Source organism: Pithys albifrons, chromosome 7 (assembly GCF_047495875.1).
Source record: "Pithys albifrons albifrons isolate INPA30051 chromosome 7, PitAlb_v1, whole genome shotgun sequence".
Classification (NCBI taxonomy): Eukaryota; Metazoa; Chordata; class Aves; order Passeriformes; family Thamnophilidae; genus Pithys; species Pithys albifrons.
The window spans coordinates 11,687,183-11,703,513 of NC_092464.1; the positions used below are offsets into that span (position 1 = coordinate 11,687,183).

The 16,331-nt window shown below is 39.5% G+C and overlaps 1 protein-coding gene across 2 annotated transcripts in view; it reads right to left on the bottom strand.

Moving 5' to 3' along the window:
- The window catches only part of ADARB2 (adenosine deaminase RNA specific B2 (inactive)), a 306,026-nt gene that overhangs the window by 108,421 nt on the left and 181,274 nt on the right, over positions 1-16,331 (bottom strand). For both annotated transcript variants that reach the window (XM_071560806.1, XM_071560807.1), the window contains exon 2: positions 624-710. In XM_071560806.1, coding sequence (XP_071416907.1) covers positions 624-710 — 87 coding nt within the window. The remainder of the gene's footprint in view (positions 1-623; positions 711-16,331) is intronic.

Below are 16,331 nucleotides of genomic sequence, written 5' to 3' on the forward strand. Positions count from 1 at the left end.
AAGACAGTTGTTTGAGGTGTAAGGGCCAAAGAGAATATAGGGGCTAATTTTTAGGTTACGTCTAGTTTATTTAAGCTTGGTTAATCAATTCTGAATTTGAAATCCTTAGTTCCTTCCTTCTTTTTTTTTTTTGTTTCTTTTTTTTTCTTTTGTTCTACAGGTCATATAATAGAAGTAAAGAGAAAAAAATTTAATTAGATGGTTCAATCCTGCAGTCTTTCCTTTTGCAGAAGTCCTTTTGTAATTGAGGAAATAAAAGCAGGGGAACACACACCACAAAATATCTTGATTTTTAGGGATTGTTAGAAAAGTAAGTGAGCAAAACAAAGTAACATAAACAGGAAAGGGGAAGGAGCTCCACAGTCCTGTAAACCTGAGTGCAAATATCTCCACTTTATATGAAGTTTTTCTTTTGTATCTGTGGCTGAGATTAATGCCCCCTTTGATGAAGATTAGAGAACATGTTTGCACTCAGCATTATGGAATTTTACATTTTACATGAGGACTGGGTTTATGGTCTGCGAATATTTGCAAATCCATCTCCTTTCCACAATTGTCCCTACACTGTACAGCTTTTGTTTTACAACTTTATTATTCATCTGTAGAGAAAAGAGACTGCTTACTTAAATTGTCTTCATCCTCCATGGTGGCTGGGCCAGGACTCAGGTACTTGAAGGGCGCTATGAAGGTTGACAGTATGCTTAGTTTTTCTAGAAGCAAAAGGTAGAAAAGACACATGTAAAATCAGTTCTCAGTCAGTGCATTCAGATCTACTTTGCACTTTTACTCAGATCAAAACATCTTGGCAAATCTGTTCCTTTTTTTTTGTATTTTTCCTGACTCTATAGTCCCACCAAAGTTCACTGAACTTCAATGCATTTATTACAGCTGGCACACGCAAACACCAAACACATATTCCTCCTGGTTTCTGGCCCCATGTGGGACTCTGCTTCCCAGAGGTGGTGCCTGAGCACTGCAGAGTGCAGGATGCATGAACTGGTCCAGCTGGAAACAGAGGAGGCAGTCAGTCCTGGGAGAAGGGACATGAGAACTGCTCTAAGGGCTGACCATCAACCCCAAAGGATCAGACCATCAACTCCCCTTGTTTCCTCTCCCTGCTGGAAGCTGAGCCAGAAGTCTTAGAGAAAGCTCAAGGGTTAGTGGTACAAGAGACAACTATTCTACAAATTGTTGATATGATTGTTGGAAAACTTTTATAGTGTGCACAGGAAGCTGTTATTCATACTACAAGAACACTGCTTGAAATCTCTCTTGTGCATATTAAGTGCAAGTCCTTTTAACTGCATTTTTTGTTTATCCCACAGATACTAGACAGCAGAGACATTTCTTCCAGTGCCAGGATCAGAGTCTGCATTACATGCCAGGATAGATTCAGCAAAATGAGAACTGATATGATTTATGCTAGCCCAAAATTTGGCTCAAGAATTATTTATAGGAAAAAGTTGAAGTTAACACAAACACTAGAAACAGAGATATATTGAAATATTTTAATTCCCTTGATAATTAGTTTATTTAGCTGGACATTTAGTTTGTTTAGGCTGAATTCCTCCTGAAAAACTATGGGACCTTATTGGGGACCACCATTTACAGGCTGTCTACTTGACAAAAGAAACAGAAACACACCTTGCATAGGCAATTCACAGGTTTGAAGAACACAGTTGCTTTCCTAAAGTACTCCTCTGCTTAGAAAGCCTCAGCTATGGCTGAGGAAATAGGTGGTTGAGGCTCAGCTATTTCTTCAGGTGGAAATGCTCTGCATCCTACGCATTGAACAATGCTGCTCTTCCTCTTGTGGCAGAAGCATCAAAACCAGACCAAGAATGTATTCTTTCAATTGAAACAGGAAAAAATATTACCATAGGGACTTTCTTTATTAGTGAGAAAATATTTCTCTGAATTTCCTTAAACTACCTGTCTGCTAAAGTATTATGGGTCTGGAAGGAATTCCAGCTGAAGAACATTTAAACTTTTTCAGCAGCACATCTGTTAGCTTTTTGGCTTGGTTTTTCCTACATTTGCAAATAATCCTTGCTCTTGGTAAAGATTGTTACCAGAATCCATCAAAAATGACTGCACGTTTGCCCTTAGCTGGGTAACACTATAGCTCAACTCTATTACGGGAATTCACAGTAAAAGCTGACTGCTCTTTGTTAAGTAAATACAATAAGCAGAATAAAAGATTGCCTGAAGAAAACCTTTTTCTGTCCAGAAACCTTTCAGCCCAGACTAATATATAATTAGAGCACAAATTAGCCTCCTTCAATTGCAGTTTCATTAAGGGATTGCAATGATGTCAGGAACCAAAAGAATGAACCTATTTATGAGCACTATAGCCAAAAGACTTCCTAAGTGAATCCTTTGACACCTTTTTGCTAAGGCATTGCTCACTGAGAAATGTGGTGACTCTCTACAACACCATCTCACTGCTTGCGAAACTGTTGCTTTTGATCACTATAAAGCTGGTATTTGTTCCTGACTTTCTCAACTAGTTTCTCTGATTAAAGTGAAAAGAGCGTAGGCTTTTGGGACTTAATCCAAAAACTACATTTGGTAAGGGGAATGCTCCAGATGATAGACATAGGATCAGGGCAGCCCTTGGCTTCAGCACCAGCAGTGAATGTTGTGTCTGGATACCGAGATGCAGTGAGCTGAAGTCTGTGTACTCCACCTGGGCCTGACTGCTGACAGCTGTCAGACCTTCAGAACTAACCCTCAAGACACTGGATGTCACACACAAATCTGAATCTTCTTTACTGAGAAAATATTCTTCTCAAAGTTAACCTATTAACCAAGCAGTGAGGATATGTGCTTTCTTGCTGCAGTGACTAATGCTTAGTCCTGCCACCAATCAAAAAGCAAAACGAGTTCTTTGCAAACCTGAATATTGTGTGATTCAAAAGTTTAGTTTTATACTATACTATTACTAGGTAAATAAATATTTTATGATTTAGTTTTGTGCAATTGAGAGGTGAAATTTACAATGTGGAATGAAAATTTAGCAATTTAATTTCCCTTTTATCTTAAGACACTGTTTATCCATCTTAAACTACTGTTATTACTGTTTCTCACCTGTCTCCAAAGACCTTTGCTTTGTGTGGCAGAGAAACAGGACATAAAATTCACCGCACGTTTAGAGCAGCAATGGATGGGTTTGTGTCAAGCATACTCAGGCAGGCCCCAATAACAGGAATTCCTTCCATGAATACAGATAATAAAGATTAAATTTCAGTATTTCAATCCATTGGTTGAGCAATGGAAGAACTACTGTGTGTCTGGAAGTAGGAGAAGGGCAGGGTTTTGAGTGAGGTTTGTGAAAAGAGAAAAGCTGTAGTATACACATTGCACAGATGAATTATTAAGCCTATGGAGGAGGAGAAGATAAATGACAGAATAATTAAATATAGGTGTTTACAGGAAAATAATATGGCAAGATATAAAACTATTAGTATGATTGTGCACTTCCATCTTTTGCACTTTATTGCCTATTGCCATATAGACCACGAGGCACTACTTCAGCTGTATTATCAATGATGAAATTCAGTGTTAATTTAGTTTACCACTTCAGAACAAGATAGGACAGTTGTGTATTCACACTTTATGGTCCCTCTGTATATTAATGCCCATCAAAATTAGTCTTATTTGCTTAGCAGTTTGATGAAATCTTATGAATAACAACAAAGGACAAGTTTGGATTGGAAAAAGCCATGGAGAGAAATACCATTAAAGCCTCCTTTCTTCTCTCACTCCCTTCTCCTTTCATGAATTTTTTTTCCAAAAAGAAGCAATGACAAGTAGTCCAAAATTAGAGCAGCTATTTTTACTTTATAATTGTAAATGTTCTCTGTATTTCTTTCTGAGAAAGATATTTTTCAAAGCTAGGAGAGAGGGCTTAAGAGAGGAAAGCAAGACATTTTAAAAACTATTTTCTGCAGAAATGCAGAATACATAACCCTACATTTATGAGAACTAATATGAGAAGCTATTATTGCTTGCATTACAGTTGTACCAGAACCCTCTGATGGAATGAAAAGAGATTTCATGAGGGCCTACATGGACACAAAGGAAGCTTTGTTTGCAATGGAAACAGAGACAAAGAGCAGGTATAGTGGAATTTATTTCTAGCCACCCTGAAACACTAACACAAGATGATAGCATCATATTTTGTAGTGTGTTCACTATGAAAACAGCCTTCCAAGTGGAGATCTGCTCCAGTACCCTAAGCACAAAAAACATCATTTCCTCTCATGAGAAGCCTGTTATAAAAAGAAATCTCACTCCCCTGTTTTGGAATGGAAAAGGATTTTGGTTCATTTTTCTTAAGGATATATTTTCCAGCAACAGCATATACTTAAAAATAATCACAAACAGTATTTTGACAGTAGGCATATAAACAAATTAAACAAATAAAAAAAACCCATGAGCCAAGATATGTTTTGCATGAAATACAGAAAGTGGTTTAGTACAAATGATTCAGCAATGCCTGTCATATAAGGCAACCAGCCAAGTTTCCACTAAATTTTGCTCTTTTTGTGAAGTTGCTTTTGCCCTGGAGTTCCAGTCAGAAGGCTGGTCATAGGTCCTGTAAATACACTTTTATTGTGAAGACAAGAACACACAGATACAGCTATAAACAGCATTTCTGCCCTTCATACCTATCAGTATTTAAAGGGCATCAGACAATACAGCTTGATCATCAACTCTACGGAAGTTCTTTCACTCTCAATCACCAGAATAAAAGCAATGAGAACAGTAGGAGCTCAACACTTTTAAAAATCAGCCCTTATACATGTTGAACAAATTGTTTAGCTTTAAGAAGAGCAGACTGAGTGGGGTCATAACAGCAGCCTGAAAGCACATAAAAAGCTGCTGCATAGAAGAAAGAAGCAAACTGTATTCCATGTGCATTAACACAACTAGAAGTAATGGACTGAAATTGCACCAAGGAAAATTCACTTTAGACATTAAAAACCGCTTCCTAACAGTAAGGATAGTGCAGTGCTGGAATGGCTTGTCCGTTGGAGACAGATGCTGCTTGTGCTGGAGGGCTATAGGGTGGTTTGCCATCTGCAGGGTGTTGCACTTGTCCTTGGGCCCATCCTTTATATTCTCCTATCTCTATGAACCCCAGCAGAAAAGCTTGTCCTAACCATGGCATCCTGTAGCAGGTTTTAGCTCAAACTTGAAAGAGTAAGTAGTATTTGCCATTATTAGCTAATCTCCAAGCAGAAGTTGGTGGCATGCTCTTTTGCTTGGCAGCTAATGAGCACTATTAATAATATTTAAAAAAAAAAGCAACTTCTGGACACAAGAAGGATTAGACAGATGCATACAAGTGGTTTGCTATAACAGCACTAACAATGTTTTACTGAATTATTTTCATTCTCATATCCACATTGATTACCATAAGCTACTTTACTTATCAGAGGTTTCTTCAATAGTATTCTTATAAAAACACAATGTAGACATTATAAACCAGCCCTAAGTAATTTATTTTGTTTGTGTGGAGTGTGAAATTCCTCATTAAGGGACAAATGTGATGCAATAATGTAAACTCAGCTGCAAAACCTCTTCACAAAACCCCTTATTTTTTATTTCTCTAAAGCAGTATCTGCAGCTACTTGAATAGTTACATTTTTACAGTTGTGTTAGCCTTGATTTATTTGGAAACAGGGGGATACAGGGAGAAAGAGCCTACACATCTGGAGATGATTCTTTATCTTCCTTCTCATATCTTAGTCGGTTCAGGCTTGGGCTGACAGTGACTGACAGGATGAAGAGATCTTTTACACAAAAGAAAAATATGTCAGATTTGTGGGGAAAATAACACAGCACTTACTGAGAATGGCTCTCAGCCTTCTAAATTATGGCTTATACAGCCACCATGCTGCATCATTTAGTTTAGGCAGCCAGTTTCCAGATAGGGATTTAACTGCATCAGCCTTTATAGCTGAGTTCGACAACCAGCTGTTGAGTCACGAATGTCTGAGTGTGCAAGGCTTCAGCAGCATTGCCCAAGTGCATTTTGCTTCAAGGTAACAAGAAGGCTTTGTGTGATGGTCCTTTATACCTACACTGGCAAAACTGTGCTAGAGTGCCTGTGAATTGCCACAGCAGTACCAGTGGGGCTGGGAGGACAGTCTCTGTCCATCTACTCCAACCAGTTTTAAGTTGGAAGTGTGGCTCTCCTAAACCCCTTCAGAGGGCTGATATTTCTGAACACACATAGCAGCAGCTTTGGCACAGCTATGTACCTGCTGCAGAAGCTCCAGTTTGGTGTCTTGCACGGGATAAGTTCAAGCCTGCATATATTTGCAAGGGGCTATTGGCACATGCCCATTCCTCCTCAGTTTCTGTTTTGTTCTCTCAGTCCTACACCGTGAGGCCTGACAGGAAAGCTTTGTTGGCATCACAGACCCTTGAGAGCCACCAGTCAATGCAACCCGAACAACACATCTGGCTGAGCAGCCCACGGCAGGGAACTGGGGGATATGAAAGGGTTAAAATCAGTAGGCCTGTTCCTGTCTGCAGCTCTGCTGCTTGGCACCCCTGAGAGTATGGCCATCGAGGTGGGCAGTTTCTAAAGGTCTATATTTTGTAACTGGTTTTCAATCCAAGGCATTTGCAGTGATATCCCACCCTGGCCCACGTGGGAACAATGGAACGCTTTTCTTGGATGTAGCAGAGAAATATGTGGAGTGAAAAACCTTCTGGTTAAATATGGTTTTTGACTGGAACATCTTTCTTAAAAACGGGGAGAAAAGGTAATATTCAGATTAAGGGATTGAGGTTTTTATAAGAAAAAGTATTCAGCAATACTGTTTTTGTTCTCTGCTTCAGCAAGGACCTGAAATGAAGACATAAAATATCAAAGCACATTTTTTTTTCAGTCTGATAACCAAAGAGAAGAAAAAATCAGGGAACATTTGGATACTCGGCATTTCAGGCGAATATTTTCAGCTGCACGAAGCAGGTTGTGCCTTGAGTTAAAAGTCAGAGGTGTGAACCTGAAGCCATGAAATCTTCCTCTGAAACAGGGCAACAAGCTGTTCAGTATGATGCAACACCCAGACACAAAACCACCTTTCTTGTGCCTTGCCTGCAAGTTGAATGTGGTCTGCCAAGTGCAGGGGACTCCTGTAAATAGATCTAGTTGCTGCCTTTATAATTTATTTGTCTGGTTCCTGGGACACAGAATATCTTTCTGCTCTATTCTTGTTCAGTCCTTAGCAAAATGGGATCTGTGTCCAAGGTGAGAGCTCTGAAATGCAATTATATTAAGTAGTAATAACAGTTTATGGTAATATGATACTGCAGAGAACATTGAATGTGAAACATTGGTTAGCTCAGGGGCCTGGCAGCTGGACTACTCCTCTCTGTGCCCTGTTCCCGCTGTTTGCTGATCCAGAACTGCTACCCTTGGAAAGCTTTTGGGGAAGCTATGTGAAATGCTTTACCAGTGTCAATCCAACTCCTAACAGGCAGCAGCAGGTTCATGCCCTGTGCTCTAGCAACTCTGCAGCCCTGCATCCCACCTGTGTCTCTACCAATGGCTGCACTCATTTACTCTGTGGCCAAACTTCCAATTTATCACTTAGAAAGCAGAAAGCATCAGCAAAAAAGTCATGCATGTGATTGGTATGGACTCATTCAATATGGTCTGAGAGACATGGGGATCTGTTTAATTGATTACATCACACTTTGGGACACTATTTCTTTCTAAGTGGCATGTCCTGCAGCTCTCTTCTACATTTCCAGAACAGAGATGATGGGGTTTAGCAGCAGATTCACTACATGAATGTAAATAGGTGTTTGCATAGATAAATCTCAGGAGCTCCATAACAAGCACACTCCAAGCACCTTCACCATGAAAGACCATTTACAGAATGAAACATGTTGTGCTGTAAAATATTGGTTTCTTATTACTTCCAGTAAAGAGCAAAGTAAGTAAAAATACAAGGTGGTTGATGGATTTTTATAAGAAAGACAATGTGTATGGGTGGTATTCTCTATTAGATTCCAAGGAAATCAATTTGAAATCTAGTTCAGCCTAGTAAAATTAGATTTAAAACTATTTAATTTTGTTGCAGGAGTGTTTCTCTCTCCTGATGCCTTGCTTGAGGACACATAGAGATAAAAACTCTCGAGTTATTATCAGTTTATGTGGATCTGTCTGCCTGTGGAGTGTGCTATATTATGTATTTCTAAGTGATCTGCCTGTGGCTTGGAGACGGCAGGTAAAACCCCCCATCTTTGCAAGTTTCTTATGCTATTTGAAGACTCATTTTGAAAATATTTTATTTTGCATTCTATAAATTATGACAGGGTTTTATTTCCTTTTTTTTTTTTACATCCATTTTTTTGGGCATTCAATGCTTTAGAAAGCAGAAGCACAGAGAGGATAAATTGCATAAAACCCATCAGTTCTCAAGGTGTCATGAATGGAGATGCAATGGAAATCATAAAAATGTCCACTGGATTTATTAAGCATAGAATAAATCTGTGTGATTAACTATGACTCCCTGATTGTCAAACTATTACAATGCCAAACAATTATAAAACAATCTTATCAAAGACCAAAACTCTTCAGTTATACGGGTAACAATTTGGCCAGTGTTAAGGTGAATAGACTAGTTTTTCATTAATCTGTGTCTACATACAGTGATGCACTACTTGAGACTTTGCTAAGGTGGGACAGAAAACTATAAAAAAATTCTAGATTTGGGTTAAGAGAGGTTTGCCTATTAGTAATTTAAACCTGTCAACTAAATTATGATTATGTGAAATATGAGCACCAAAGTCAGTAATGGTATTTAAAAGGATGTCTGGAGCCAGTAGAGCTGAGGGCTGGGGATGTGAAGCATCTGCCTCTGCAGGTACTACTACAGACTAGTTCCAGTTCACAGACTGTGCATGCAGAAGGATATGAAGGATACAAAGATTTTTGCTGCACTACCTGATTTTGAAAGGTTTTGTCACCTTCTGAAAACAGCAGTCCACTCAAGTACATAAATTGTAAGGTGGGGTTGAGCTGTTAAAGACAAACTTCAGGTTTCCGAAGTCTGTCTTCAACTTCATCCATTATCTGATGTAAGAAAGGCTGAACAACCCTACGAGGGACTGATAGCATAAATGCCTGCTGAGATAAGTACAATAAATCCCTCCCAGCACGTGCCCATTGATTTTACTTGGGACCTGGACTATTGATTTAGACTAAAAACCTAACTTGTAGATGTCCAAAGTTACAAAACATGATTTCTACCCTACTTTTCCAGGAAATCTTGACCTTTGTTCTGTGGGGTGTTACCACTGCCTGTGACTGCATTACATGGTGCAGAGGGAGATGTCCTGCTTCCCTGAGCAATGCAGCCCCAGTGAGAAGGCTCTACTGTTGACACTTTTTCTTGATACTTTCAGACCTTGATCTTCACAAAGGTTTGGGTAATGAATTGAATGGTGTGTTACTTAAATAGTGTGAAGTCTTTTTTATGCTCCCAGAGCTCCCACTGAAGGTGCTCAAAGAACTGCAAACACTAGAAGTTACTACATGGAGAAACTGTAAGAAGATATTTGTGTAGGTGCAGTGTGGATGAACAGCTAAGCATTTATTTTATACTTCGTAAGATGATAGTTTCACTGTAAAGTTTGAATCACCTTACATGGGCATAACAATGTGCTTCACCTCAGCAGAAAGAGCTCTTGTAGTTTTTTTAAGATTCATTTGCCAGCCTGCACTAATGCCCACAAATGTACATGCAGATTTAGCTGTCTATCTTCTTTCAAAACTGACTGTGGGGCCGATGTGAAACAGCCCCAGCCAAGGGCGGACACTGCCTGTCAGCACTCCCCTTTGATCTGTAACCCCCTTCTTCCCAAACTGAATGCCTGCTTAAACATTAGTAAATGAATGGCCTGCATCAAACAGGTACAGTCAGCAATTAGTGGTGAAAGGCTTTTTAAAATGTGTTCTCTACTCATCTTCTGTAAGCAGCCAAGTATGACCTCTCTCTCTTGTATTGCCATAATAATAATAATGCATATTTAACCTGAATCGTGCCCTAATTTATCCTTGATAACATGAGTCAGGCTCGTGTTAACCAATCTGTCTGTGAGCAGAAAGTTAAAGGCACTACCATTATAATTTAGGGATGTTGTTATTGAGATACCCGTGCTTATTGAAAGCAACAATTAACTCCAGGTGATACAGGAGGACTCAGATTTACAGTGCTTTCTCAGACAAGATGCTACTGACAGAATTCATGTCTGCTAATTAAGCCAGATTTTTAAGTCTTTAGGCAGTTATATTCTCATTTGACCCCGTGGAAACTGAGACTACTAAAAGGAGTTAGGGGCTGCTCTGGGTCTATCCTGGCTGTTGCTGGTATTACAGTACCTTTGACTACAAAGCAACTGCTTGTTTCACTTGTTAAGGCATGAGCCTTCAATATTTATTAAGCTTTCCATCAAAGCTTGTAGATAGTCTGACAGACTTAAGTTCATCACTGCTACTTTGTTAGTATTTTCTTTTTACCTTTTCAGCCTTTATTCAATCCCAACACAAAAGGCTTCAAATCTTTTCCTTAAGAGCAGTGACAAAGGAAAAGTTTGCTAAAGCTTTACAAAGAAGGCCAAGTTTTCAGAGTGATGCAAAGGGAACTTGACACCTGACTCCCATCAACAATAATAATGGGGGTTATGCGTCTAACTCTTTCTGCATTGTGCTGACATTGTACCCTTGAATGTTAGTACAGTCCAATAATTCTCCAAAGATGAGGCAGCTTATTTTCTCTGCCATTGCTGCTTTGCTGGCATTTTTATGGCATTCCCAGAAGTACTACCTGTCAGACTTAGTACTTCCAAGGATGGCATTGCTTTGGGGTGATTGAGGATTGATGTAATTAAAGAGAAGGCAGTCTACTGCTTGCCCGTGGGTATTTTATATTAAGCGTTTCACTGCACAGCTACGATTGATGATTTAAATGATGACAAAGTTGGGCTGCTCTGTATGGGCAACAGCGACTCGAACCATGAGTTCAGGGATGTGAGTCCTCTACTTTGTGCTGAAAATTCTGAGAATGCTGCAGAAACTGCTTTCTAGGAAAACAGTAACCTCCCAATGAGCCTTTTAACAAAAGAAGGCATCCTTGCCCATGGGAAGGGACTTGAAAAGAGATGATCTTTAAGGTTCCTTCCAACCCAAACCATTATAAAAACTTGTGACATTAAAGTGTATTAATTTCATCCTAAAGTAAGCATGTGTTAGTCCTGTTCTGTAACTTGAACATGTTAAAAGCCATGTGAAATAGCAGACATATTTTTACCTCAGTGTTTACCCCTTAATAAAACAATGAAGTAATAAAATTAAACAGAAAAGTTGCTAGTAAACACTGGACAGAGTTTGATAAGTATAGTCTGGGAACATAAACCAGCTCTTAATGCAGAAAGAAAAGGAATCTTTTTCTTCTCTTCCCTGCCATAATGTCCATAAACTCCAATTACATTTATAACTTTGTGTTAAATTAAATATGTTATTTTACACAAGCACTTAAAAAGTCTACTAAATATCCAATAACAGTTTTCTTTATTTCCTTGTTAGCAGCTGCCATGGCAGCAGGACTCACACAAGAACGAAAGTGATTTAGTGCATTGATTTGCAGTTGGCACAGCCCTCTGTTCTCAAACAGAACTGATTAGCTTAGCAGGAAAGTGCCATTTACTTTTTATCGTGTTTCTTTTCTGCTCATCTCCCTTCAGTTGCTGCCAAGAGGAACACAAGAGCTGTAATCTCCTGAATAGGTTGCTTACTTTCTTCAACTCCAAATTCTGCAATTCTGAGGCCTAATTTCTCTGGATAGTGCAGCAGCATCAACAGAGATGCTTGGGTTACTGCTTTGGTGTACTGAAAACAGGTCCCAGTGAACTCTTTCAGGATAATGCTAGACAAAACTAAGCCTCACTATGACAATCCTCTATGTGTCCAAAAGTCCCATCTAAATCATGATTTTAGATTTTTTTCCCACCATTTACTGGAAAAGCTAATAGGACAGTAATACAAAATGTCTAGCTGGCAAGGTTTCTCTTGAGTATCTCAGTTTTGTCTCATAAACTTACTCTAGGGCTTGTCTTCTGATACATAAAATTTGGAGGACTATGTATACATTTCTGCACCTCTGGTCTGTGTATTGAAGCTTCTGGGGAAACTCTTGATTCACCAGTTTAAAGTAAAAATTTTCTGCTGTGTCAAATGACTACAGCTGCAATAAAAACAGTGGGACTCATTGAATTAGCAATTATTTTCCCTTGAAGACCAATTCATGGCAAAAGTTCAGTTTGCTTTGGATAAGACTCTCTAATTTCATGGGTCAGATCCTCCGCTGGAGTGAGTGTCTGTTTCTTTACTGAACTCCACAAACATCCATGGAGTCATGCCAGCTGAGGTCGGTGGAATAACACTGAAACCTGTTAAGGTTCTGATCCCATAAACTTGTCATGACTATTCAGTCTCATTAGGCCTCTCCAGTACTCAGGCAAACTGGTCAAAAATTCAGTGAAGTCAAAGCTTCACAGGTTCTTGGGGGTCTTAGATCTTTCCAAGTCTGCTTCTACTAAGATATAATAAGGGAGGGGGGAAGATTGTGGCAGGGAGAAAAGAAATGGGTAGGAGCTTAAAAGTATGTTTCAGAGTTATTTCTGGAAACAAAGATTAAAAGATGAAGAGGGGAGAGAGACTTTCCTACTTTCTAGCTGAAATTCACTCTAATAATATTAATCCTTTTGGACTCTCTATAGTTTGTAGAGATGAAGAGGCTAATCTCTGCCTCTTCTACACTGGAAGCTCCATTAGTTCTACCAAATAGCTGGTGCAGCACCAGAGAAAGAAGTACATATGCATTTACCTCCCTTTTCCTTTGATCTCAGCAAGAGATTATAAAACAGCTCCCATATTCTGTTCTTTCATTTTAAAATGCAAAGCAACCTGTAACTTTCTTCCCTCTGGCACAGGAAATCCTGGTGAGGAAAGGGGCCCTTTACTAGAAAATGTATAGCTCACACTTTTCAAATGTATCTAACTTCATTAGTCATGTGAATTCAATATCTTTTATTCTCTTGTATGAGCTATCTTTCGTCTTTCCACCACAACAAATAAAATCCTCTTTTCTGTAAAGCAGGAATTACTTGCACTTCACTGATTCAAAAGACTGCAGTATCTGCCATAGCTGATGAACTGACAAACTAGGGGTGTGCTGATTGGGCAACAAGACTTCAGTCCTCTTTTCAACCACCAGAAAATAAAATACGTTTTTACAGGACTTAAAGTACGTGGGTATACTCACTGTCAGCAAAACTTTACTCTTGGTGCTATATACCATTTGTTCTGCCACTGGTGGCAAACTTTAGTAGTCATGAGTTGAATTTTAGGGTAAGGTGACTCATGACTTAAGGTCCCTTGATTACAAAGAGAAACTGGTGTGCCTGGCTCAGATATAGAAGTAAACGTTTGGTCAGAGAAAACCAATGTCATATATCTGGTCATCCTCAGACCTCTCACACTTGCTTCTGTGAAATGTCCTCCTTTGCTAACATCTTGGTTTTTCTGTGAAAACTCAAACACAAGGTGTCAGAAGAAGGGAAAATAATGGCAGTACAGAATGTAGACACAGCTAGGTGTCAGAAGTTGGTTGAAGCTCATACTTGTAGCTGGATGGCACAGAAATATAGAGGCAGAAGGATGGGGCCTCCAAAGTGGAACCTGTAACCCTGTATCAGAGACTAACAGAATTCGTTAGGTTTGAAGAGCATCAAGCATCACATACCTCAGAAAGGGTCACACAGGTGACCGTCTTCTTAGTGTGGCTTTGATGAAAGTTGTCAGTAATAAGCATGGAAGACTAGAGTATATCCAAAATCTACACCCCTTCAGAGTTTGGGGACTCACTTGAGGTCACTGGGAGGGACTCTTTCTGTTTAGGAATTTTTCCTGACGACTGATGTCTAAGCCCTGTCTTTCAAACTGGGAGGAAATAGGAGCAGTGATCATGTCTTTTAAGGAAGGGTAGCTGGGTGTGACAGTGAGGGTAGACTCTTGTACCCAATGTGACACAGTTACTGCATTTATCCAGAGCAGGGCTGGAGACCGGAGCTCCTGGGACTGGGACTGGTGGCCCAGGGAGGCTGTGGGCAGGGTTGGAGAAGCCCTCAGGGACCTCACAGCAGATTGTTAACGCAGTCTGGCTACCTGCACATACAGTTCCACTTCTGTGTATATTTTAATGCTTTTCTAAATATATTTTAACCTTTAAATTGGACTAATGAATTTTAAATGTTGGAAAAATAGTAACAGATATTCAGCAGTAATCCTGGTCTTCCTCACTGTCACTGGAAGGCCCTAATCCACCAAAAAATAGTAGTCTTTGCAGCAAGCACATGATGAGACCTCTCTTGGCTTCCAAGCCTATTGATTAAAATATGCTGGGTTCTGAGATGCTGTGAACTGCCACCATGTGACTTCCCCTATGACTACCTTGCAGCAGACACAGCAGCACAGGAACACACCTACCCCCACCAGCTGCGGGTCACTGTTCTGAGGACAACCTCTTTGCTGATGGGGGACAGTGAACAGGCTCCCAGGGAGCTGGAACCTGCCTGCTGGCAGAAAGTGCCAGGACAGGGAAGAGCTCTTGCTGCCATGGGGCTCATCTGAGCCCTGATGGGGCCAGCATGCAGCCTCTCCTCCTGCAGGTGGATGGTTCTTTGTTATGCTGCCATATGTAAATGCTATATCAGTGTAGCAAAACAGTATTTATAACCTCAATTGTCAACATTAGACATAGGCTATGCTCTCATTTGTTCAGTTGTGTAGTATTGCTCAAATTTGGAATCCAAGAGAGCGGGGTATGTTTGGAGTTATGGGGGTTGCATCTGTAGTGCCACAGCTAAAGACCAAGCCATCGTGACGGTATGTATAAACTTTCCCAAGGCATTTGATTGTCCAGGAGCATTCAGAATGTCCAGGAGCATTTGTGCTAAGAAAATTGAAGCACTTTAGCCTTGGTTGAGCTTCAGCAGATAGATTTGCTTCATATTTGTTAACAAAAGAGACCGAGAGGGAGAAAGAGAAGGTGACAATTTGTCCACAGAAGTAGACACACAGTAAATCTCCAGTGAAGAGTTTTATTGGAAGAAATCCATTTCCACTATTCTGCTTCCAGACTTTATAGACATTTATCAGGACAAAGGTAATTGTCTAATACTGATGATTTAAATATAAACAATTCAATCATTTGTTTCCTTGGCCCTGAATGACAAAACTTCAGAGCTGCAATGTGACCTCTGCCACTTCCACAAATGACTTATTAGCAAGAAGTGTACTTTTTCAATTCAAAAATACAATGGAGGAAAACAAATCCATATCTTCCCCCCTCAAAGGGACAACAAGATCATAAAGTCATGCTCCATATGGCCCTGATACTGTAAGGTGGTCCAGGCCGTAGATTGAGGTCTATGTCACTGACATGTGCAGTGCTCAAGATATGCCTAACTCATCTGCTGCTGAGTGATTTGTACCTAATTTATTCAATAGTTTTTCTGTTTTTATCAGACTTTGATTTTTCCAAAGATACTTGTCAGTAGAATTTACTCAAACACACTTTGCAAACATGTTTCAGCTTATGCACACTATTTGTTTTGACTGTTCACTACTCATGCTGTGCAACCAGGCACCTAAGGCAAACTGCAGTTTTCCGGTGCTTTTGCAGATGACTGATCCTGAAGTGCCTTGAACTGCTTTACAAATCACTACTGTAATCTATTTCCAGTCACCTAATAAGGTCACCAAAAGCTATTTTTCAGTCACATAACAAGGGTCACTATCTGCTGTCTCTTAATAGATATGTTAAATGAAAACAGCAATGGAGTGATTTACACACACAAAGTAAGTTGGAAAAGGAACATTTTCATGTTTCTTTTTAACTCAGACATATTTCAAATGCAAAACTTATTTCCAAATCTCTTAATAAATAAATAAAAAATGCAAATTCTAGCTTTTGGAATTCTTAATTGAAAATAAGTACAATAAAACTTCTAACACAGATGCATATTGGATCTTTCCTTGGCATATCAGGTTGCAGCTGAAGAGATCTGAAGGTCTGGAATACACAACTACATCAACCGTTTGACTCCATTAGGTAAGTTATGGCAAGTCCCTGTATTTTCAACCCAAAAAAAGAGATGTTATTTCTGCTCCTGATGAATGTCAGTGGCCATACTTTCCTAGTGAATAAAACCAGAGAGCTTCGCAAGACAAAATCATAATC